This window comes from Ctenopharyngodon idella, chromosome 11, assembly GCF_019924925.1.
Source record: "Ctenopharyngodon idella isolate HZGC_01 chromosome 11, HZGC01, whole genome shotgun sequence".
In the NCBI taxonomy this organism is placed as follows: Eukaryota; Metazoa; Chordata; class Actinopteri; order Cypriniformes; family Xenocyprididae; genus Ctenopharyngodon; species Ctenopharyngodon idella.
The window spans coordinates 2,972,939-2,996,387 of NC_067230.1; the positions used below are offsets into that span (position 1 = coordinate 2,972,939).

Below are 23,449 nucleotides of genomic sequence, written 5' to 3' on the forward strand. Positions count from 1 at the left end.
CCGTAGTTTTTACAAAATAATTTTGGCAGCTGTGGTTGCCAGAATAATTTAGTAAAAAATACAGAAAAACTGTAAACACATTTACAGAACAAACTGTCAGTTTTACAGTATAAAACTGTAATTTACAAACAAGAAAATTTTAATGTAAACAAGTAAATTCAACAATGCACACTACTACTAAAATCTGTTTTGTACCTTTAACATATACTGACAACTACCATAATAATGCAGGTGGTAAAAGAGAAAGGCACATGAAGAATCAGAGTTCATCACAAATAGCTTTTCCACGAGCTGAAGTATATACTAATGTAAAGAGGGTGCAAAGAGTCATTCACGCAAACGCAAAACACCATCATGGTAATCCACAACACTTACATAATGCAATAAACATTCATTAAACAACAGAAGATGTAACATAAAACCCTAATGTACATAACTGATAACAAAAACTATTAAGAAACATGATTTTTTAAACAAAATACTTTCAAATGTGGAGTGTCACACAGGGAATTGTGGGAATATCAGTTTACAGTTTTTGACTGTAAATTATACATTAATTTGTTCTTTTTTACTTCTACAAATTGTAAAATTTACAGCATTTTACTGTGAAAATTACATAAAATGTCTGGTAAGAGCTTTTACAGTTTTTCCCTGTATATAGTACTGGAACTTACTGTTAACCTATTTACAAATTTTTTCCATAGTGTTTTTACAATATTTCACTGTTAAAATCACATTCATTTTTTACAGTGTAATCCTGACCGATTAAAATGATTAAACTAAGACATAATTAATTTCCAAGACCACACTGTATATAACATAACTTTGCATTAATCTATAGTAAGCATGAGAAACTATGAAATTAGCAAAAGCAACAAGGTTCGTGTGCTACCTGCATACATGAGCCAGGTAGGTCAGATATCAATGAACATGTGAATTTTATTTTTACAGTCATCTATAACAAACATGCTACTGCTTTGTTTATGCTTAGTATGTACAAATCTGTGTAGGCTACATGATGTATTTACATATTCTTTTTTTATTGCATTTACAATAATTGTTTATTTAGTTTATAAATTGACTGAATCAGTGAAATGAATTATAAAATATGTACAATTATTCACTCATTTAGATATTTTATGGGCTTATGGGATATGGTTAGGTTTGGAGTCAGTCAATAAACCCGTGGTTTTCAGATCTGGTCTCGGGGACCCACCGCTCTGCACATTTTGTATGTCATCCTTATTTAACAAAATGTGCAGTGCTGTGGGTTCCTTAGGACCAACACTGAAAGCCACTGGAATAAACCACCGGCATCTGAGTTCTGCATCACCTGCCAGTATATTACATGACGCACATACTGTAAATTACTGGTGTTTTTGATGATATTACAGTCAAATTGTAACATGCATTTAAGCATGTTACAACACAGTTAACTACAGTCGTCAACTACAGTCTTTTACACTGCACAACACAAATACAGGCAAATGAACACACAAGGACTGACTTAGTAAAAAAAAAAAAAGAAGAGTAAACTTTATATTTGTCTTGGCAGTCTACACTTCAAAATTCATAACAAACAAAGTCCACAATAACAGTTCCTTTGGCATTGTTACATAGCTATAAAGTAATAATTTTTCATTTTCATGAGCTGATAAACAAACAGACTGCAACATAGGTATAAGTGTTTGTTCAGTAGATTTTTCAGTCCTGCTTGATATTTAGTGTTTTTAACTACTATGTAATAACATTTAAATTAATACAATGCACTTATTGTGCACATACGTTTTTACATTGTACTTTAAAAAAAAAAAAAAAACTTTATTTAAAAATACCTGCATGTAATTTGTACTTCCATCTATAATGACACTGTTGAACCTTCACCTTTACCCACCCTTAAACCTATCCATACCACTAAACCTGTCCTAACTTTACCCATATCACACCTCAATAGCAGCACAAATGTTTTGCAATACAACATGAGCACAATAAGCACATTGTACCAAACAATTATTTTATTTATTTATTTTTGAAAGTAAGTACATAGTAGTTAAAGATGCCTAATTCAAAGTGCAGCCAACTTTTTTCTACTGAAGAATAAACAGCAATATATTTATTTAGACAAATAAAATTGTCAACATGCAAATCTCTCATACAAAAAGATACTTAATGAATTTACAAATCCAATTTTTTAAAAATAAAAAAGTAATATAGAATAAAAATGATACACAGCATCATGAGAAAAATAAAGCAGATATATCTGAATATAGATACATTTTTAAATAAACATATGTGCACATACCTACACATTCACAGCATCTTATTAACTACAGCTCTATAAACTCAAATCACAGTACAATCTCCTGTCACAGAGAGGTATGTTCTATACTGACTCTTAAAAAAATAAGACTTTCAAATAAAAAAAATAAAAAAATCTGTACTAGCCTGAACCTTATGACCAACTATAGACATTTTTGTATTGCTGTATTTCTAATTTCATTGAATCCTTATGATAATTCACTTGATGTCGGCCTTTTCCTAAATTAAGATTTTCTTTAGACTGTCTCTGTGTCTTTTAAATGGTTCTCCTGAAAAACACAATCAACACACAATTAAGATTTCATTAGTGTCTGTTTCAGTACACAGAAGAACAAGATGAAGAGCAGATTGGTTGTTTACCTTTAGAGCTTTTATCAGATTCACCAGATTTCCTGATTCTGATGAAGAAACAGACTGCCATGATCACAGCCAGCATGAAGACAGCAACTGAGCACCCATACCTGAGGATTGATACAATATTTTAAATTAAACTTACAATAAGTTCAGTTTTCACAAAGCAAATAGGTTAAAAAAGAAGATAAACTCACAAGGTCATCTGTGACAGTTGTCCTGGGGGAAAAGGGGAGAAAACAATTAGCATATACTGTATGCATATATATTCATGCATGGGTTTATTGAGGGGTATCTGAAGGTACGTTTACACGACAACAGCTAAAAACAGAAATGTTTTTCCTTTATGTTTTTTTAAAGTTTAACATACTGATGACAACAATGCTAAAATGATCCCCATTCAAACGGATCCACAAGAACAACAAAATGCTGTATTTTGCTGCCAGGTCAGTAGTTGGAGATGTCACATTGCAAAGAAACACTATGCATCTATAGAGTGAACACGTACACATGCACATGATGTAACTCTTTTCACAAATTCACATTTTTGTTTTTTTGCATTTGCAGTCCCCCAAATTGCCATTGTTGTATAAATGAATGGCCAAAACATAAAAAGTTTTCCATTTTTAGTTGAAAACGGTGTTGTGTAAATGGCCCCTGAGTGTACTGCCAATTAGCATGCTATATGCAATTGTTCAGGAATATGTAAAATTTGACAAATAGTTAAGACAATTCATTTGCAGTGATAGCAAAATGAAATCCAATTCATTACATTTTGGAGTAGTGACAAACCTATTTCAGCCAGATTTAGGCTTGTTAGGCAATTTTTATCTCTGCCATGATTAAAATGATGCATATCAGGGTTTACAATTTTGGTCATATTGGCAAAATTTTAATCAAGAAGTTGATTAAAAGTCATGCAATATTACTTTTCTCTTTAGTTCTCTAAACCACAGGCAACTGTGGCAAGGAACTGAAAAACCCCATCTGATGATGGATTGTATGAAATATAACTCACCGTCAATCTGTTGTTGATGTGTAGGAACAGGAGGGCCTGCAATAGGAAAGAAGAGAAACGAAAGAAAAAGAAAAATAGGAAAAATAAACTAAATACCAAAAATAAAATGCAAATGCAAGCAGCAGGTAAAAGGAAAAGTATATGAAAAGGGGGAAAAAAAACAATGTCAGATACAAAGGCAGGAATATTTGCAATCTGAGAAAAATTGCACAAACCATGGTGAATGAAATAATAATGGCTAATTGAAATGATACAATATTTAGGCAGCAGTTAGAACAAACTAGCATACATACAGTATGGGTTTACTGTACAAATTATATCAATACTTTTGAGTTTCCCCGAGAAACATGTAAAAGTTTTGCATCCCCCAAGAAATTTTGTGAGTGGGCATAAAACTAGTGATGGAAATGTTATGATTCAATGGGAGAAAAATCAATATTTCAGTGCTTTTGCAAGCGAATGCAAGTTTTTAAGGGAACGCAATACAATGAATGCAAATGTTTACAAAGCAAACACAAAGCACTGAAACAGAATTTTTCCTCCCTGCAGAGGAAAATCCCTTTATCTGCATACCATTTTGTACTAAAGAAACATTTTAAGAGATGACAAAAACATAATGAAGCTGCAATAATATATAGAAATGAAAGAAATTAAGTATTATTCTCACCCATTTCACACTGTGTGTCTGAGAACAGCGTGCAGTTGGAAACAGTTATCTGTCCAAATTCTATAGATTGAGAAAAATAATTGTATTCTCGGAGCAGTACAGAAATGAACAGTTCAGTCTCTTATGGAAAGGCATCTGTCATGTAAACAGTGATGAAACAATTTGTTGCTTACCTTCACATCTGCGGCATTTACCACAACTCACACCAAAGTGGACTCCGGCTGCTTCGGAGCAGTTCTTGGTAACATACATACCTGTAGATTTGCATTGTATGATTATTTAGTGATTAACAATGGTGATCTCAATATATTCAGATTTATTATTATTTAGTCAGTGGAGCTCACCTTCTGGGCATTTGTAGCAGCACAGCGAATCTGGAAGTTTGAAATGGTTTTCTGGGCATGTTTCGATACATAGAGTACTAAGCGCCCCCACAAATATTGCCTAGAGTCATGAAAATAATGTTTCAATATATAACTCTCAAATTACATATCTCTGAATCAGGGATTAGAAACAGTTCAACACAAGAAAATGGAAACCAAAAACCATTTTTGCAGAATATAGAAAACAGTAACAAAATCCCTTTCAGTCAGTCCAGAGTGAACATGCTTTGTAATGTTTACTTTATCATATTGTTAAAACCAACAAACTAAGACTTTTTTCACAGTATAGGTAAAATGTTTAGTTTACTCATGAAACGGTTCTAACACTTACCAAAACACGTTTGCTGTCTGTTTGGTTCATTGTAGGTTGACGGCTGCAACAAGGGTTTCTTACCAGTCTTCTGAAAATCCTTTTTACTCGACTCTCTGCTTTTAACCACCAGAAACAATGACTCATTTAAGGTGTGGTCTCTATAGGAGTTCCTGTAAAACATCTATTATCAGTGTGTCATTTAAGCGGTCAGAGATCAGTTTAACTGAAGGGTAGCTGTGTGAGCAGGGGTGTCATCTCATATGTGATCTATATATAGAAAGATTTGCTTTTCACTGCTTCCATAGTGTATGATAATATTATAAATGAGGTGGCAAGTTGGACCTTGACTCACCAGCATGAAGCAAAAGGCACACACTATTGATACAAATACTTCAGCTAAAATAATGTTTTGAATAATGTTTAAGTTAATACTTGTTCAAAACAATTACTTTAGCAAAGTTTGTAATATTTTCTGTTTATTTTGATAAAAACTTTGGGTAACACTTTCTATGAAGACCATGCTTATAATGATTTACAGCCACATTTATACTTATTTATAAGTAAGTATTACTATTCTTTAAATAAATATATTTATAAAGACTCTTACAAAGCTCTTTACTGCATTATAAGAACAGTTATAGATACATTTGTATTATTTTTATAATTACTTATAAGCCATGCATTTGCTTTTTCAATGTGCATGCTTCAGCAGATCATCTTCACCATGTCTGCATGCCTAAATGCATTGAGTTGCTGACATGTGATTGACTGATTAGAAATATGTGTTAATGAGCAGTTGAACACTTTATTGTACCTAATAAAGTAGCTGGTGAGTGTAAATTACATCACTGAAGAGAACATGTTTAGAGTGATTATGAGAAGAAGCAGTAAAATGAGAATTTGGACAGACTGCTATCACAGCAGCATTTGCCTCTCCACGTAATTCCTGTTTGACAAGTTTTGTTTTTTGTTGACTGTTGCATAGCAATGACACATAGCAACAGCACTGGTCTCAATGTTTGTATCACTATTAAAGTTAAATATTTCCAGCTCAAAAAGGTGGGGGAGGGACATCAATCATGAATAGGAATGACGGGTGAATGTTTAGATGAATGGCCTAATGCCCCCATTACCTGTGAGTATTCCAAAAAAAAAAAAAAAAAAAAAAAAAAAAAAACCTCAGAAATTATCTTCAATGCATATTGTATATTGCAATGTATATTGTTTTGAGTAATTTATTTATTTATTTATTTTATTATTATTATTATTTTTTTTTTATACACAACCAAAAAAAAAAAAAAAAAAAACAAAGACCAGTGGCCTGTTACATGAAGCTATAGTTATAGCTATAGAACAAACTAAAGGTTTAGAGTAGGTTTAGAGTTGACAAAACCAAACCAACCAACCTGGCTTAGATCAAGTTCAGCGGGTTTGATTATCTCTGGAGTGTATGCACCTGTATGGAGTGTGTGTACTCACTGCAGAGTCTATACTGTAGCTGTGTCTCATTTAAAGTAGCCTACACATGAAATCAAAATTGACCTTATTTATTTTGTTAGCTCAAATTGCTAGTTTTGTGGTGAACAATGCATCCGTGCAAGTCAATCCACACAAAAAGATTGTTTGGCTTTGTAATATTTAATCAAAATCTGAAAATTCTCCTCCCCTCTGCAACGGTGCCCCTTTTCTAATGACATCAGTTTGACGGCTTGGGTTGAAAACGCTTAAACCACTCCCCTCCGACCGTTAGCCTGCTATGAGCGAGAGTTCTCTTTTTGTGACTATTGGAAGCTCTGCTTCTGGTTTTGTTTGTACTTTGTTCCTTATTTTTTTATCTTCTACAAGTAAAGCTACTTGGAGTTCATACCTCTCGTCTCCTTGAGATTATACCTCTGCACTTGGGTCTAAGATACCTCACCTTTGAGTTAGCTCACTCAGGAAAAACACCAGCTCTGTGTCCAGGAGATCAGGGTTCTAGCCCTGCTAAAGACAACTTTCCAGATTTTAGTTTATATTCTGGCAGTTCCTGCTTCCGTATCATTACAGCAAGACTGAACCAAAAAATGGACCAAGCAGAGAGTCAAGGCCCTTCATCAAATGTGGAGAGAATTTTATCCGAGCTCACCAATCAAGCTACCGCTATTCAACATAATGAACGGATACTCACAGAAATACTTCAGCGTTTGAACTCTCTAGCTTTGCCCCAAAATCCTCCATCTCTGGAGGTTCTTGAGTTACCCACGCCACCTCCTATCTTTCCTCAACCTCAACCACTTCTAGCGGCTCCTCTTCTTGAGCCCAGGCTACTACCTCCTGAGAGATATGATTGAAATACAAGGGGCTGTCGAGGCTTTATCACCCAATGTTCTCTAGCCTTAAACTACAACCCAGTAGTTTTCCTACAGAGAGCAGTCGGGTGGCTTATATTATCACCTTATTAACCGGAAGAGCTTTGGAATGGGCTACAGCTCTCTTGGAACATTGTTCACCATTCACTGCTGATTCTGAGCAATTCCTTGCAGAGATGAGGAGGGTCTTCCATCATCCAGGAGGAGGTGTAGTAAATGACCAACGATTACTTCAACTCACTTAAGGAGCACGCAGTGTAGCAGAAATGGCTATTGAGTTCTGTACTCTGGCAGCAGAGAGTGGCTGGAATGAACAGGCTCTTCAAGCAGCATTTCAGCAGGCTCTTGCACCTGAGTTAAAAGATGAATTGGCTTTCCGAGATCCTGCGCCTAACTTAGATTCTCTCATTGATGTCGCCATCCGAGTGGATAACCGTATTAGGGATAGGAGGTCCGAGAAACAACAAGACAGAGTCACAGCCCAACATTATGCCAGTCCAGTTCAACCTGAACCTGCTGGCAATTTCATGGACCACACTCTGGCCAAGAGCTGGACGATACCACTCATAACTCTCCAAGATAAGCTCACTATAACATCTCTAGACAACAGACCTCTGGGGTCCGGCCAGGTAACACACTGTACCATTCCTATTTCAGTTGAAATAGACTCTCATCAAGAATCACTGTCTTTTCTCATTATAGACACACCCGAGTTCCCAGTCATTCTTGGCTACCCTTGGCTTGTTTCTCACAATCCTCAGATTGACTGGCCAACTGGTACTAAGGTACTAGCCATTCCTCAAGTCAAACTAACACCTCCTGCTCTGATTGTTTCTTCTCCTGACCTATCTCGAGTTCCCCAGGAATATGTTGATCTCCAGGATGTGTTCAGTAAATCCCGGGCTGATAGTCTTCACCTAACCTATGATTGCGCCATTGAATTGCTGCCAGGTACTTGCCCTCCTAGAGGTAGACTCTTCTCGTTGTCAGCTCCAGAGAGGTCAGCAATGGATGATTACATTTGTAAGGCACTGGAGAATGGATTTATTCAGCCTTCCACCTCACCGGCAGGGGCTGTTTTTTTTTTTTTTGTGGGTAAGAAGGACGGAGGTCTTCGCCCATGCATTGATTATCGTGGCCTAAATAACATCACGGTGAAAAATCGATATCCACTACCACTTATGGCCACAGCCTTCGAACTTCTCCAGGGTGCTACCATCTTCACTAAGTTAGACCTCCGGAATGCGTACCACCTGGTGAGAATCCGGGAGGGGGACGAATGGAAGACGGCTTTCAACACCCCTACAGAGCATTACGAGTATCAGGTGATGCCCTTCGGGCTAGCTAATGCCCCAGCCGTCTTCCAAGCCCTTATCAATGATGTTTTGAGAGAGTTGCTCAACAAATGTGTGTTTGTATATCTCGATGATATTTTAATATTTTCCCAGAGTTATGAAGACCACGTTCAACATGTCCGACAGGTTCTCTCTTGTCTGCTCTTGAACAACCTCTTCGTCAAACTGGAGAAAAATGAGTTCCACAGCACTACTAGTCTCTTTCTTGGGTTTCATCCTGTCATGTGGCAGTGTACAGATGGATCCCAGCAAAGTTCGTGCAGTCCTGGAGTGGCCCCACCCTGATTCATTAAAACAAGTTCAACGCTTCCTGGGTTTCGCCAACTTTTATAGGAGATTTATTCGAGGCTTCAGTTCCATTGCAGAACCTCTCACAGCTCTCACCAGGAAGTCTAGCACACCCTTTCAGTGGACAGAGAAGGCTAACCAGGCTTTCGAACGACTCAAACAGCTGTTTACTTCAACTCCCATATTGACCCTACCAGATCCTGAGTTACCGTTTATTATCGAGGTGGACGCATCGGACGTGGGGGTGGGAGCAGTTTTGTCCCAGAGAGCGACTAGGGACCATAAACTCCATCCTTGTGCCTTCTTTTCACGTTGTCTGACAGCAGCAGAGAAGAACTATGATATTGGGAATCGGGGGTTGCTGGCCGTTAAGCTGGCATTAGAGGAATGGAGGCACTGGCTGGAGGGTGCTAAACACCCATTTGTGATATGGACCGACCACAAGAACCTTACTTACATCCAGGGAGCCAAAAGGTTAAATCCTTGACAAGCTCGGTGGGCCCTTTTCTTTAACCGTTTTGACTTTGTCCTCTCTTACAGACCTGATTCCAAGAATATTAAGCCTGATGCTCTGTCAAGGCAGTTTGAATCCCAGGAAGAGAAGGGCAGGTCAGAGCCCATCATACCAAGGTACAGAGTGCTGGCAGGCATTCAGTGGGACTTGGAGATGGCAGTACGGAAGGCCCAAATTCACCAACCTGACCCAGGTAATGGCCCATCGGGTCGCCTCTTTGTGCCTAACACCATCAGGTCCGAAGTACTGCAGTGGGGTCATGTCGCACCGTCATCTGGATATCCAGGGGTCCTAAGGACCCTGAGGTGGATCCAGTCCAAGTTTTGGTGGCCCAACATGGGAACTGATGTTCGGAGAATAGTTGGTGCATGTTCCACTTGCGCCCAGAATAAGGAACCTAGAGTCTCCCCTCAAGGTAAACTACATCCCCTCCCTATCCCGAGACGACCCTGGTCCCACATATCCATGGATTTTGTTAGTGGCCTACCCAACTCTCAAGGTAACACAGTGATACTTGTTGTTGTGGACAGATTTTCTAAGGCATGTCATCTCATTCCCGCCTTTCAAATTCCTACAGCAGGCCAGACGGCAGAACTTCTCATGCAACATGTCTTTAGGATTCATGGGTTTCCTCAGGATATGGTGTCTGATAGGGGTTCCCAGTTTACCTCAAGATTCTGGAAGGCTTTTGGACGTCTAATCGGTTCCACCATCAGCTTGTCCTCAGGGTTCCATCCCCAATCCAATGGCCAGACAGAGAGAGTGAACCAAGAGATTGAGAAGACCCTCAGGTGTCTGGTCTCGAACAACCCGAGTACATGGAGTTCCCAGCTGGTCTGGGCAGAATTTGCCCATAACACCCTCCATCACTCATCACTGGGTATGTCTCCATTTGAATGCCAGTTTGGGTTCCCCCCCTCTCTGTTTTCTGAACAGGACCTTCAAGCACAGGTTCCAGCAGCAGCCCAGTTAGTCCGGAGGTGCCGGGGAGTCTGGCGGAGAGCTCGGGCAGCCCTGTTAAAGTCATCCCGCGAACAACAAAAACAGGCCAATCGATGTCGGCGGGTTGGTCTGTCACTCCGTCCGGGGCAGAGAGTGTGGCTTTCAACTAGAAATCTTCCACTGCGCCTAGAGTCACGGAAACTAGGTCCTAGATACATTGGACCTTTCAAGATTCTCAAGAGAATAAACCCAGTCTCTTACCGACTCCTATTGCCCAGGTCTATGCGCATACGCCCCACATTCCATGTTTCATGCCTCAAACCTGTCATCTACTCTCCTTTGTCTCCTGCAGTTAGACCACCTCCAGTTCCTCAGATGGTGGAGGGGTAACCAGCTTACTCCGTGCAGAGACTTTTGAACATGCGCAAAGTACGGGGAGGGGTCCAATATTTTTTTGACTGGCAAGGCTATGGTCCAGAAGAGCGCTCGTGGGTGCCAGCCAGAGACATACTGGACCCAGAGCTCATCAAGGACTTCCAACGACAACAGTCGAACTGCACTAAAAGGAACGTCAGGAGCCGTTCATCAAGAGAGGGCTCCTGTAAGACTCTAGCCAGCAATACTTCCTCCAACCACTAGGGGTCATACTCCTGCCAGGACCAGCAGTACTGCTCCCAGCCACAAAGGGGCGCAGGATGCCTGTTGCCTGCAATCTTCCTCCCAGTTGCCAGGGGGCAACCATTGGCAAGAACTCTCAGTTGTGCTAAGCAATCATTGTTGATGATACTCACCTGTGTAGGGCCCTATTTAAGTTTGCCTTTAGCCATTGTGTTTTGTTCAGTCTTGAGCCTACCTACCTGTGTATCCTGTTGCAAACCGTGAGTCTTTGGTAAGCCTTTGTGCTTGTTTTGTTTTCTCTTTTTTGTTACTATTGGAAGCTCTGGTTTTGTTTGTACTTTGTTCCTTATTTTTTGATCTTCTACAAGTAAAGCTACTTCAAGTTCATACCTCTCGTCTAAGATTCCTCATCCTTGAGTTAGCTCACTCAGGAAGAACACCAGCTCTGTGTCCAGAAGATCAGGGTTCTAGCCCTGCTAAAGACAACTTTCCAGATTTAAGTTTATATTCTGGCAGTTCCTGCTTCCGTATCATTACATGAGCGCAGCAGAAACAAAGAAACTCCGTTAACATGCTGCCAGTAGCGGCTCCTGGCCATACATTTAGGTAGGGCAGATTCTGGGTCTTAGCGCTAGTATATGATAAACATTTTGCAAACTTTATATCCTAATCGCTGAACACATTAGACACATATATCCATGCGTTACTCAGCCTGAGGGTGGCGCTCTAATGATGTTTGACAGACTGATCTCTCCTGCCAACTTTGGTGGTCTTTGATTAAAGAAACACCGTGTATATCCTTACTGTCACGAGATAGCTCAGCATAGTTGTTTAAAAAATTAAAGCTAACGTTAAGCGTGCAGCCCTATGCTTAGCACACAACCAAACATTTCCGCGCTCACTATCGACAAACCAATCAAATCCATTTACATTTTTTTTTTTTAATCAGACCAAACACATTTTTCAACATTTTTATTTTTATCCAGGAGTTATGAATATACAAAACGATAACTTTTGAGAACAGTAGCCTATTGATAAAAAAGCAAGGAGTTGACTCGTCCAGGGTGGGCACTAGTGACTCACAGGGCGGGCCAGGCCCCCCAATGCCCGCCCATGGCTCCGGGACTGCTTGTCACATACAGTTTTTTGCTTACTATTTAGTAATGAAGTATGTGATGAAGCCAATCACATGAAACATGGAGAGCATCAGCTTGAGTCCCTTCTCGTGAGAGAGTTGGCAGAATTCTCTGCTAAGGATTAACTCTTTCCACACCAGCCATTTTTAATAATTTTCACAAAACTTTCATGGCCCCAGAATATTTTGTTTTATGAATATCTGAACATACCAGTGGTGTAGTCGGGGCCATACGCACCTATACGCCGTATACTTACTTTTTGCCCACGGCTGTTTGCGTATTACAACTTCTAAGGATCAGTATTTGCGTATTGTATTTGTGCTTCGAAAGTCCATAATCTATTGTCATGTTAGCTTCCCCTTTAACTGTGTGTCCAATGCTGTTGTGTAAACCCGCGTTTCTTTGTTGTAATTGGTGCATTAGCACTACCATCATTCTACCTTTTCCCGCCCATCATCGACAAAAAAAAAAAAAAAAAAAAAAAAATCAGGCCTGAGAGAACTCCGATCAAAGCCGCTTTGTGTTTTAAGCGGTTCATTCATTGAGCGCAGTTCTCTCACTGCAGCGGACACGGCGTGAGAAATATGGTGGTGAGCGAATAAGAATATTAATTGATTATGTACATCATGAGTTCGGAGCTTTTATAAGCGCTAAGTTCCCGTACGAACAGAAAAGACCATCAGCGCACTTGAAGCCCGGTTTATTTAATGCATCAGTGGCGCGCGAATAAGCCTACTCTGAATCTTATAACGCTCCAAAAGTGATTAGATTTCCACGAGCCATTCCTGTTGTGACACTGATGATACAATGTGCGATCCATTTGAATTCTATTGAGTTAAACACTTTAAAATGCTATAGAGAAAGTCGAACATGATCTAGAGACTGGTGAACAAAATGAACAAAAGACAAGAAAGCTTTTTAAACTATTTATGACTAACCCTTACTAGACTTTATCACGTATTATTGTATTAATTGTAATTTGGCTAACTTGTAGAATTTATAATCTATTAAGGGAATATATTTTCACTAGATTTCTATTACAAATGTGACATGTTGTAGCTATTGTGTCTATAGGCTATGTGGAGGTTGCTATTTTTCATAACAAATGATATGATAAAAAAGGAAAATGTTATAGTTTGACTTGAAATTCTTTCAAACTGATAAGCTTACGGGTGCTGAAATAATACAAAACATAACCATAATGCAATTTCTGACGGTTAGTATATCACAGTTTAATATTTTTATATAATTAAAATTATGAAAGTAAGCAACAGTCTCACACAGACACAGGCATGTAGCGTTTCGTTTCGTTTAAAAAATTACGGAAAGAAGGAGAGGTTTTACAAGCGAGTGCTGAGGGAAATTATATGAAATTATATGAATTAAACTATAAATGAATTCTATGAATGTATCTCTGAAGGGAACTGACTTGAGAAAAGTATTGATAGCATTTTCTTTTCATCTTCCCTCCATGTAACGCATAGTGTGTATAAGCAGCTTTGTTTACTGAGGTTACCGGGGAAACGGCTCTATTTCTGCTCTTCCATAAGCGCCACCTACTGACAGAGAGTGGATTTAAATTTTCATTTAACTTGGCTGCGGTTTTTGTTTGTTTGTGAAACTCATACATTTTTAACTAATGTTTAAACCAAAACTACACTCTTGAATAATTAGCTTTTGCCACTAATGTCAAAGCAAAATTTGTAAAAAAAAAAACAAAAAAAAAAAAACAAAAAACAAAAAACAAACAAAACAAAACAAACAAAAAAACAAATTATCATCTGGAAATATTTATTTCATATTAATTTTTTTTTTTCACCCACTTGAATAAGATAAAACATTAATTTCAGATGTATCACTTTTCACAGAGAATATAATTCCAAAGCAGCATGTTTAAATAATAGTCATACTGAAATGCAGTCAAAAGTAATCTGAAAAATGTCAACCATTAGAATGCACTGTATTGATTATTGATTTGTTTTTAATGAAACAAATGTTACTAGTGAACAACAACATAAAACACATTTACTGTCGTGAGGGTTTTTTTTTTTTTTTTTTTTTCGCTCAGGCATAACATTATGAGCACTGACAGGTGAAGTGAATAACACTGATTATCTCTTCATCATGGCACCTGTTAGTGGGTGGGATATATTAGGCAGCAAGTGAACATTTTGTCCTCAAAGTTGATGTGTTTGGAAGCAGGAAAAATGGGCAAGCGTAAGGATTTGAGCGAGTTTGACAAGGGCCAAATTGTGATGGCTAGACGACTGGGTCAGAGCATCTCCAAAACTGCAGCTCTTGTGGGGTGTTCCCGGTTTGCAGTGGTCAGTATCTATCAAAAGTGGTCCAAGGAAGGAACAGCGGTGAACCGGTGACAGGGTCATGGGCAGCCAAGGCTCACTGATGCTAGTGGGGAGCGAAGGCTGGCCCGTGTGGTCCGATCCAACAGACGAGCTACTGTAGCTCAAATTACTCAAGAAGTTAATGCTGGTTCTGATAGAAAGGTGTCAGAATACACAGTGCATCGCAGTTTGTTGCGTATGGATCTGCATAGCCGCAGACCAGTCAGGGTGAACATGCTGACCCCTGTCCACCGCCGAAAGTGCCAACAGTGGGCACGTGAGCATCAGAACTGGACCACAGAGCAATGGAAGAAGGTGGCCTGGTCTGATGAATCATGTTTTCTTTTACATCACGTGGATGGCCGGGTGCGTGTGCGTCTCTTAGCTGGGGAACACATGGCTCTTTCAGCAGGATAAAGCGCCCTGCCACAAAGCAAAAATGGTTCAGGAAAGGTTTGAGGAGCACAACAACGAGTTTGAGGTGTTGCCTCCAAACTCCCCAGATCTCAATCCAATCGAGCATCTGTGGGACGTGCTGAACAAACAAGAACGATCCACGGAGGTCCACCTTGCAACTTACAGGACTTAAAGGATCTGCTGCTAACATCTTGGTGCCAGATACCAGAGCACACCTTCAGGGGTCTAGTGGAGTCCTAGCTTCATGCATTCTTTTTTATGGACAACTGAATGAGAGTAAGTTTAATAAAAAAAAAAAAAAAAAAAGCAACATTCTGAACAAAAAAATTCTATACTCTTTTAGAAGATGTGTAATAGCGCCCCCTACCATATAACAGTGAAAACATTGATTGCAACAATTGAAAATTCCAACAATGGCGGGGAAAGAGTTAAAGGGATTGTCACCCAAAAATAAACATTTTGTCATCATTTACTCACCTTCATGTTGTTCCAAACCTGTATGAATTTCTTTCTTCTGTTAAAACACAACATAAAATATTTTAAAGAATGTTGGTAACCAGACGGTAGCCATTGATTTCCATTGCAGGGAAAAAAAAAAAAAAAAAAAAAAAAAAAAAACTTTTAATTTGAAAGAATATGTTAAAATAAGCATATTTATTTGCAGAATTGACAGATTACTGCAATTTACACTGTAATACAGAAAGCAATACAATGCAGTTAAAATTACAACATGACTGTTAATTTTTTTTGGCAGGCAGATTTTCAGTCGCCTCTATATATAAAAAGAAAACTTTTTTTTTTTTTTTTTTAATTCATGTTATACTTTACAGATAAAAAAATGTTTAAGTACAGCAAAATTATGTTAAAGGGGACATAACACGCATAGTTTCTGCCAATCTCATGTTAATCTCGAGTACCTATAGCGTAGTATTGCATCCTTCATATCTTCAAAGAGTCTTTAGTTTTATCAAATTTATAAAAGACAGATACAGCTGTACTGCTTCTTTCTGAAAACAGTTGAGCTCCTGGAGACATGCTGTGGTTGGAGCTAAAGAGTCACGAGCATGGTCAGCACACACAATACACAGTCGCATTATCCCTGGATAACTTTTGATTCACCATACGTTTGTGTTGTTTGCATCAAATATCTCTTTTGCTGGCAATCGGCTCGTAAGTGCATATAATGTAGTTTTACTGCCGCCTGTGGTTCCAACTCATGACTGGGATCTTGTATCATTGGGACCACTCCATCTTTCAGTTTTAAACGATATGCAAATCCAGTGTCAAACTGGGCCTTGTTTATGAAACATTCAGCTCCGAAATGCTGGGAACAAACAAACACACTTGAGCAACTCCGTTGGTGCCCCGGAAAAAACAAACTGCATCCACTGTTCCCTTAAAGCTGGGTTCTTTGGGAAGCTAAATACTCTGTCATACGTCCAACTCGTTTTTGAAAAGTTTTTTGAAACTTTATCCATGTTTAGCATGAGAATTCAACTCTAAATAAGTCAGAATGCATGAAATAGCATCAGACATCCCCTTTAATATGAAGGGTTTAAAAACAGGCAATGGGTCTGTTAAAGTAGGCAACAATAAATCAGCATTGTAAAAAAGACATTAGCTTAATAACAATATCTGGTAATGGAATTGCATACATTTTATCTGTGTCTTCCAAATAGACAGTTAAGGGTTATTAAATACAATAACTGTTCATCAGTTTTGAACAGTATAAATTAATTGTTAATCAATTGTATATGATAAAATAAAATTATTCTTTTTTTTTTTTTTTTTTTTTTCATTTACAGAATAATGTAATTTAGTAATATTTATAATGCCTTTTGTCAGTGTAAAATTTACATTCCCATGTAAATGACCATCTGTGTTTGAATGTAAAACTATGTGTGCGTCTCAATCAGTAGGTCGAGAATCAGTATACCATGTACACTAATTTGGGCACCGGTAAGGACAGCAAAGGACCCTGGCTCACTACACATTGGGACACTTATGACTCTATTTCCACTGACACGACAACGTCCTCACTGGTATTTCTTAACCCTTCAAGACCTAGAGCATTTTGGGGGCTCCTGACTCGCCTGCACCTTTCTCTGGTTTTCTAACCCATTCTGGCAGTCAGCATCAAGTGCCATATATCATTTTATACATTTTAAACTTGAAGTTTCAGTTTAACTCATTTAAAGTGCCAATTTTACATTTATTTTGTCTGAGAATGGATAAAATTCCCAGAATTTAAAAAAAAAAAAAAAAAAAAATGCCAGCAAAAATCTAGTGTTTTTCACTGTAAACTCACACAAAACCTCCTGAAGATTGAATTTTTTATTTTAAAAAGTAATATTTGGATGTTTTAAACTTTCAGATGAAATTCTGTATAAATTTAACAATCTCTAAGCAAGTTATAGCCATTTGTTACAATATTACTCTAGATAAAACTACAATATTACTTTATTTATTGATAATGTTTGTCCAAAAAAGACCAGGGAGTAAAATTAATACAAAAAAAATGTTATATAACAGAACACTTAAGCAAGTGACTTATTAGAGAAATATATTTTCAATCTGAACATGAATAAAAACAAATAGTGTTGCAAGTAATGAAAACAATTATGAAAATTGTCTTGTGCAACAAAAATAAAAACAGTGCAAAGGTTTTTTCACAAAATACACACAAAATGAGAGAGAAAAATAAGTACTTCAACTGAACTACTAATGTTAATGATCTTTACAAACTATAAAATAAGTATTTAGATAACATAACAACCAAACAGAGCAGTCCTTGTGGCTGTACTCCTCACTGAAAGCGTCCCATTTGAATGCAACCGGTTCACTGCGTAGAGACACGTTTGAAAACGTAAATTGCAATAACTTATCTGATGTGTACCTGTTTTATCCTCATTTTTGGTTCATGTTATGTCAAAGTCATGCTTTGTAACATGAGTGTTCTCATTCAAATCTGTAATTTTTGTGTTTGTTTTCATACACACAGATACACCTGCACGCAAATACTTTCACTTTGCGCTTATTCATCCTTCCAAAGAAACATGATAGTATTGTGGTTCAAAGGACCAAAACCTATGTTTATAGACCCTTTTACAGCCCACGTAATCAAATAGTCACGCGTGCATTTTGGCAACGGAAGTGGTGTTGTTCCCCAGTGGTTCTAACGTATTCATAAACATCCAGTGATTTATATGCTCGTAATTTCTCTCGGGTGTACACGCTCGGTTTCTCAACTAAATACTGTGACGAGCGTCCTGAGTCCACATCAGCGTTGCCCTGGAAACTCACGAGGAGCACCTGCTCACAGGTCGTCACAGGCTGATCGGCCACACCTGCGGCTGATCAACCTGCCTGCATATAAGCAGCATGCTCACAGACAAAGGTGGAGAAGCCTCTCCATGAGACAGCAGACTAACGTTCTCTCTCTATCCCGTTCCAGAAAGCAGTGTGTGACGTTCCTGTTTGGCTTAGAGGAACAAACCACATGCATTACCTTGACGAATCAATGCTGCAGATTTTGATGACGTAACCAGTCTCACCACGGAGCCTCTGAATGTCAGAATGAGATAAATGCGATATCACTGGAAAGCGGAGAATCTCCTCTTTATGTTACATTTCAAAGCATACAGATTGGATTAGCAGTTTTATTAAACATTTTAGAACGATAGTTCTTTTTGGCTGCCGGCGGCCATCTCGGTTTTTGAGGGTTAACAACCAGTGTTGGGGGTAACGCATTAAAAGTGTGGCACTGGGTTATCAAAATTCAGTCAGTCACGTTTGACGTTACGTCGATACTGACGTAATGGGGTCCCAATGGAAAATGCCATAGCAACTGAACCACGTTACGAGTGTTGGGGAAGCAGATGCTGGCAAGCCGTGGCGTGCCCAGCTCAAGTGCTACCACAGATGTTGTAACCTTCCAGCGTCCAGAGTAAGCCCGAGAGTAGTCCTCCATACCAATGGGATGGAGTAGACAGGGCCTTACTCGGGGGATGGTCAAAGCTGCTGTTCCTACCCCCAGGGAAGAGTGCTTCGGGACTCAATTCCCACGTTTTTTCAGCCATGACCAAAACACCAGGGAAGTGATCCCAGTCCTCATGGAGGAGAATGCTACGGAGACCACACCCCACCCAAAGGGAGGTGGCATGTGGAAAACACACATGGACTGACCCGTGGGGCAGTATCACATATGGAATTTCTGAGGTAGGACCTACCTAACCAGGGAGGAGCACTACGGTACAGAGATAGGGCAGAACAAAGCCTCCCAGGGAAAGACACGAGTTTACCATCAGGGAAACCGTACCGTGGACAATACACATATGGGATTACCTGCAGGTAATCACATCATATGGGCATCTAGCCCAGTACAAGGGCTGACCAACTGGGCATGTACACGAGTACTGGACCTGGCGTCGGACACCTCCGCCGCATCTGACTGCTGCAGGATGCAGGAAGAACTCCACAGGGTTCGCCATCTGGGGAACTGAACTGGGGAGTAGAATAGTGCTCGCATTCCCTCGTCAAAGGGAAATGGCACAGCAAGCAAGAACCCGTGGCTACCTACTTGTAGACAGCACACAGGAGGACACCAGGTCCACTCGGAGATTATAAAATCTCACGAATGTATTCGGTGTGGCCCAGCCCACAGCTCTGCAAATGTCTGCCAGAGAGGCGCCGTGCGCCAACACCCAGGAGGAAGCGACACCCCAAGTGGAGTGGGCTCTCACCCCGAAGGGGCATGGCTCGCCTTGAGACTGGTACGCCAAGGCGATGGCATCCTCTATCCAGTGGGCCAACCTCTGTTTGGAAACAGCCTTTCCCTTCTGCTGACCTCTAAAGCAGACAAATAACTGCTCAGAGCTGCTTGCAAGTTCACCACCTTGTCCCGGAAGGGAGTGGTGGGAACTTTGGGCAAATATCCAGGTCAGGGTCTCAGAATAACATGAGACAAAGCCGGCCCGAATTCTAGGCATGATTTGCTGACTGAAAATGCTTGTAGGTCCCCGACCCTCTTAAAGGAAGCGATCGCGGTCAGGAGCACTGGAGTACTGCTAGCAACTCAAGGCAATTGATATGCCACTGCCATTGGGGTCCTATCCAGGAGCCCGACGCAGCATGCCCATTGCATACGGCACCCCAGCCAGTGGTGGAGGCATTTTTCATGACAACAACATGCCTGGACACTTGTACTAGGAGCACTCCAGCCTGTAGAAAAGCAAGGTCCGACCACAGGCCGAACATACGCCGGCAACTCAGTGTGATGACCACATGGAGCGTGCCATGTTGAACGAGTCCAGCTCCACACCAAGAAAAAAGATACTCTGCACGGGGGAGAGTTTGCTCTTTTCCCAGTTGACCCGAAGCCCCAACCGGCTGAGGTGCCTGAGCACCAGGTCCCTGTGTTCACACAACTGATCTTGGGACTGGGCCCAATATGAGCCAATCGTCGAGATAGTTGAGAATGCGAATGCGTGGAGCACTGAGGCCCAACCCAGGAGGCAGAGCGTCCCAAGGTAAAGGCAGTGAATGGGGTGCACTCACATGGCTCAGAGTGTCCCCTGAGGGACGGGGCAGGGAGGCGTGGGAAGGCTGTGCATCCCCGAGGTGCCCATGCCCTGCCCGTAGTAAATGAGGGTGCGGCTGAGAGTGAGGAAGCAGTGTGTCACCCACTGTCAGCACAGACCCAGTATGATCCAGAGATTTTGTAAACTGCTCTTTTATTTAAAAGGTGCCCTGGGGCCAGCGGTGGTCCTGCTGTGTTTCTGTGTTTCTTCCTGTGAACCACTTAAAGGGTTAGTTCACCCCACAATAAAAATTCTGTCATTAATTACTCACCCTCATGTCGTTTCGTTCATTTTCAGAACACAACTGAAGAACTTTTTGATGACAGAATGCTGTCAGATTTCCTTCCATTGCCTGTTTTTTAACTACCAGCGAACATAAGCAGAAGCTCAACTTAACATGAATAGCGCACAAGAACATACCTCTTCTGGAAGCTCAAACATGCTAAGTAACCAATGAGGCTCTTTCTCGTGTGTTACACAGCACGTTTGAGCTTCCGGAAGAGGTTTGTTCTCGCGTGTGAAACAGGTTTGGTTGAGCTTCTGCTTATGTTCGCTGATCAATTTTTACATGTGAGTAAAAGCCTAAATTAAATCTGTTCATCATAACAAGCGATCGAGTCTCTTCAGAAAATTTGGACTAAACCACTCGATTCATATGGATTAGTTTTCCGATCTCTTTATGAAGCGTCAAAGTGGTAGTTACAAAGGCAGTCAATGGAAGGAAATCTGACAGCATTCTGTCATCAAAAATATCTTCATTTGTGTTCTGACGATGAACGAAAGTCTTACAGGTGTGGAACAACATGAAGGTGAGTAATTAATGACAGAATTTAATTTTGGGGTGAACTTTAAGTACACTTGTTAGAGTACACTGAACTGTGAACTGAACGTTAGTTTTGCATGGAATGATTTCTTTTCTCTCTCTTTTTTTTTTTTTTTTCTTGAGTGTTTTGGCATTTTTGGAGAGACTGACAATCACCAAAGTTTTGCTTATGAGAAGCATTTTTTTTGTGTGTGAGTCAGACACTGTTCAGACGTGTCGCGTGCGTGCTATGCCTGAGCTGTGCTATTTTGTTCCAGAAAGTTCTGGGGTTTTTCCTGTCATCACAAGTCATCAAATGTACAAATGTTCTTTACACACACGCATGAACTCACTGATATAGACTGAACTGAACTGAGAGTTTGAACTGACAGTTTGAACTGTGTTTGATGCAGGGGTGCGGAAAGATGTTTTAGGCTGGTGGTGCTGTGTGTATTTGTGTGTGTGTTATCAAGTCTATAAAACATGTCAAAACCCCGCAGAGCACAACATGCTTATCGGTGAGAACACTCCTTTAAACAGTATACACACCAAGACATTTTGAACATCATATTTTGACATTATAGATACTGCTTGCAATCTTAATGAATGGACCGGTCTACGGGAAGTAATTTAAGCATTTAAATATATGGGTTCTGCTGAAGTGTATCTAGGGTTTGCAAAACAGGGCCATAGGCATGGTTTATGAGTGCCATCAAAGCAATACCCTTTCAGTTTTTCCAAAGGGAGATTCAAATGTAAAAACACATCTTTCACACAGGGAAAATAAAGTTTCAGATGAAGTGTCTGTTACTTTATAAAATCCTAAAAATGCACTTTTACTGTACAAGGCTAGTGTCAACATAGTACAGGTGACAAAAGAACTGATTGTTTGAGCTTATGTTCGTAGTTCCGTTGGCAGTAAGGCCATAGTATGGACAGCTTGAAGCCCAAGAGACAATTTCACACTCAACAGCATATGCAAGACTTCATTCTGTATTGTGTCAGACATCCAATTGTCTCTCTTAAGCAGCCATTCACAAGCTGCTGGTAACGAATACATGCGTTCAAGCATAAGATGCCAAAACACTCCATCACGATGAGACCATCCTCTCATAGGCAAACCCTCTCGAGCTAAAAACCAGCACTCTTGGTGGACGCAGATTTGGTAGTAACTCAAAATAAACTTGTCAGGCGGAGTCAGTAGAAGAGGGTCTCGGGCTTGGCAATGGGCACGCAGAAATAGAAGCACAGTCCTCAGCTGGCAGACTCAGCACTGCAGACAGCGAATGGATTAGCAACCACAGGCAGCAGGAAGACTGGACAGAGAACAGGTATGACATGTACGACAGGACAGGACTTGACTAGACTTAACTGCACTTGATAATATTAGATCGAAGATCACAGGTACGGGCATTAGAAGACCAACAATAATCTGGCAAAGAAACTGAGAGAACAGCAAAGTAAAGTAGCAGAGAGAATCAGGGTAAAGAAAGAACAGGTGCTGTGTGCATTTTAAGCACTGATTACGATAGTGAACTGCGCTGGCCTTTACCAGGAAAAGCTATGGTTTTGTTGGCTCTTGATAAAACATTGATTATTTCCCTCGACGATCGGTTGGTGACGGCCAATAACTGCAATCCAGTCAGGGTGCTCCGTGTTCGTTTATGGCTGCAATTCTCACCTTCTTTTTGTTAATTTTTTTTTTTCCTTTGGCTGTTTTATATTGTTTCTGACTGCTCTTTCCAGTTGCATTAGATTTTTGTTTTGTTTCTGAAGTTTGAATTTTTGTTATTTTGTCTTCGTTTCTAATTATATTTTTGTGGTTTTTCTGTAGTTGTTTCTGCTTGCTCTTTTCATTTGCTTTAGATTTTTTTGTTTGTTTTGTTTTGTTTCTGAAGTTTGAATTGTTTATTTTGTCTTTAATTCTAATGATATTTTTGTGATTTTTTTCTTTAGTTTTTCTACTTGCTCTCTTCAGTTGCATTAGATTTGTTTTGTGATTATATAATTTGTATATAAAGTTTGCATTTTGTTTCACTTTTTTTTTTATATATATA

General features: G+C 39.7%; 1 protein-coding gene across 7 annotated transcripts in view; it reads right to left on the reverse strand.

Moving 5' to 3' along the window:
- Positions 1 to 1,997: 1,997 nt before the first annotated feature.
- The window catches only part of LOC127522648 (uncharacterized), an 84,496-nt gene continuing 63,044 nt past the window's right edge, over positions 1,998 to 23,449 (reverse strand). For 2 of the 7 annotated variants that reach the window (XR_007932647.1, XR_007932648.1), the window contains exons 3-10: positions 5,070 to 5,221; positions 4,700 to 4,799; positions 4,529 to 4,609; positions 4,356 to 4,415; positions 3,689 to 3,776; positions 2,868 to 2,889; positions 2,680 to 2,780; positions 1,998 to 2,588 (exon numbers count right to left, since the gene is read on the reverse strand). Coding sequence is in view for 2 of the 7 variants with exons in the window: in XM_051912806.1 (XP_051768766.1) it covers positions 2,539 to 2,588; positions 2,680 to 2,780; positions 2,868 to 2,889; positions 3,689 to 3,724; positions 4,356 to 4,415; positions 4,529 to 4,609; positions 4,700 to 4,799; positions 5,070 to 5,099 (480 nt within the window). In the remaining 5 variants the exon portion in view is untranslated. Of the gene's footprint in view, positions 2,589 to 2,679; positions 2,781 to 2,867; positions 2,890 to 3,688; positions 3,777 to 4,355; positions 4,416 to 4,528; positions 4,610 to 4,699; positions 4,800 to 5,069; positions 5,222 to 15,488; positions 15,526 to 23,449 lie in introns of those variants that run through there. The other 5 variants (XR_007932646.1, XR_007932649.1, XR_007932645.1 and 2 more) reach the window with 5 other exon arrangements.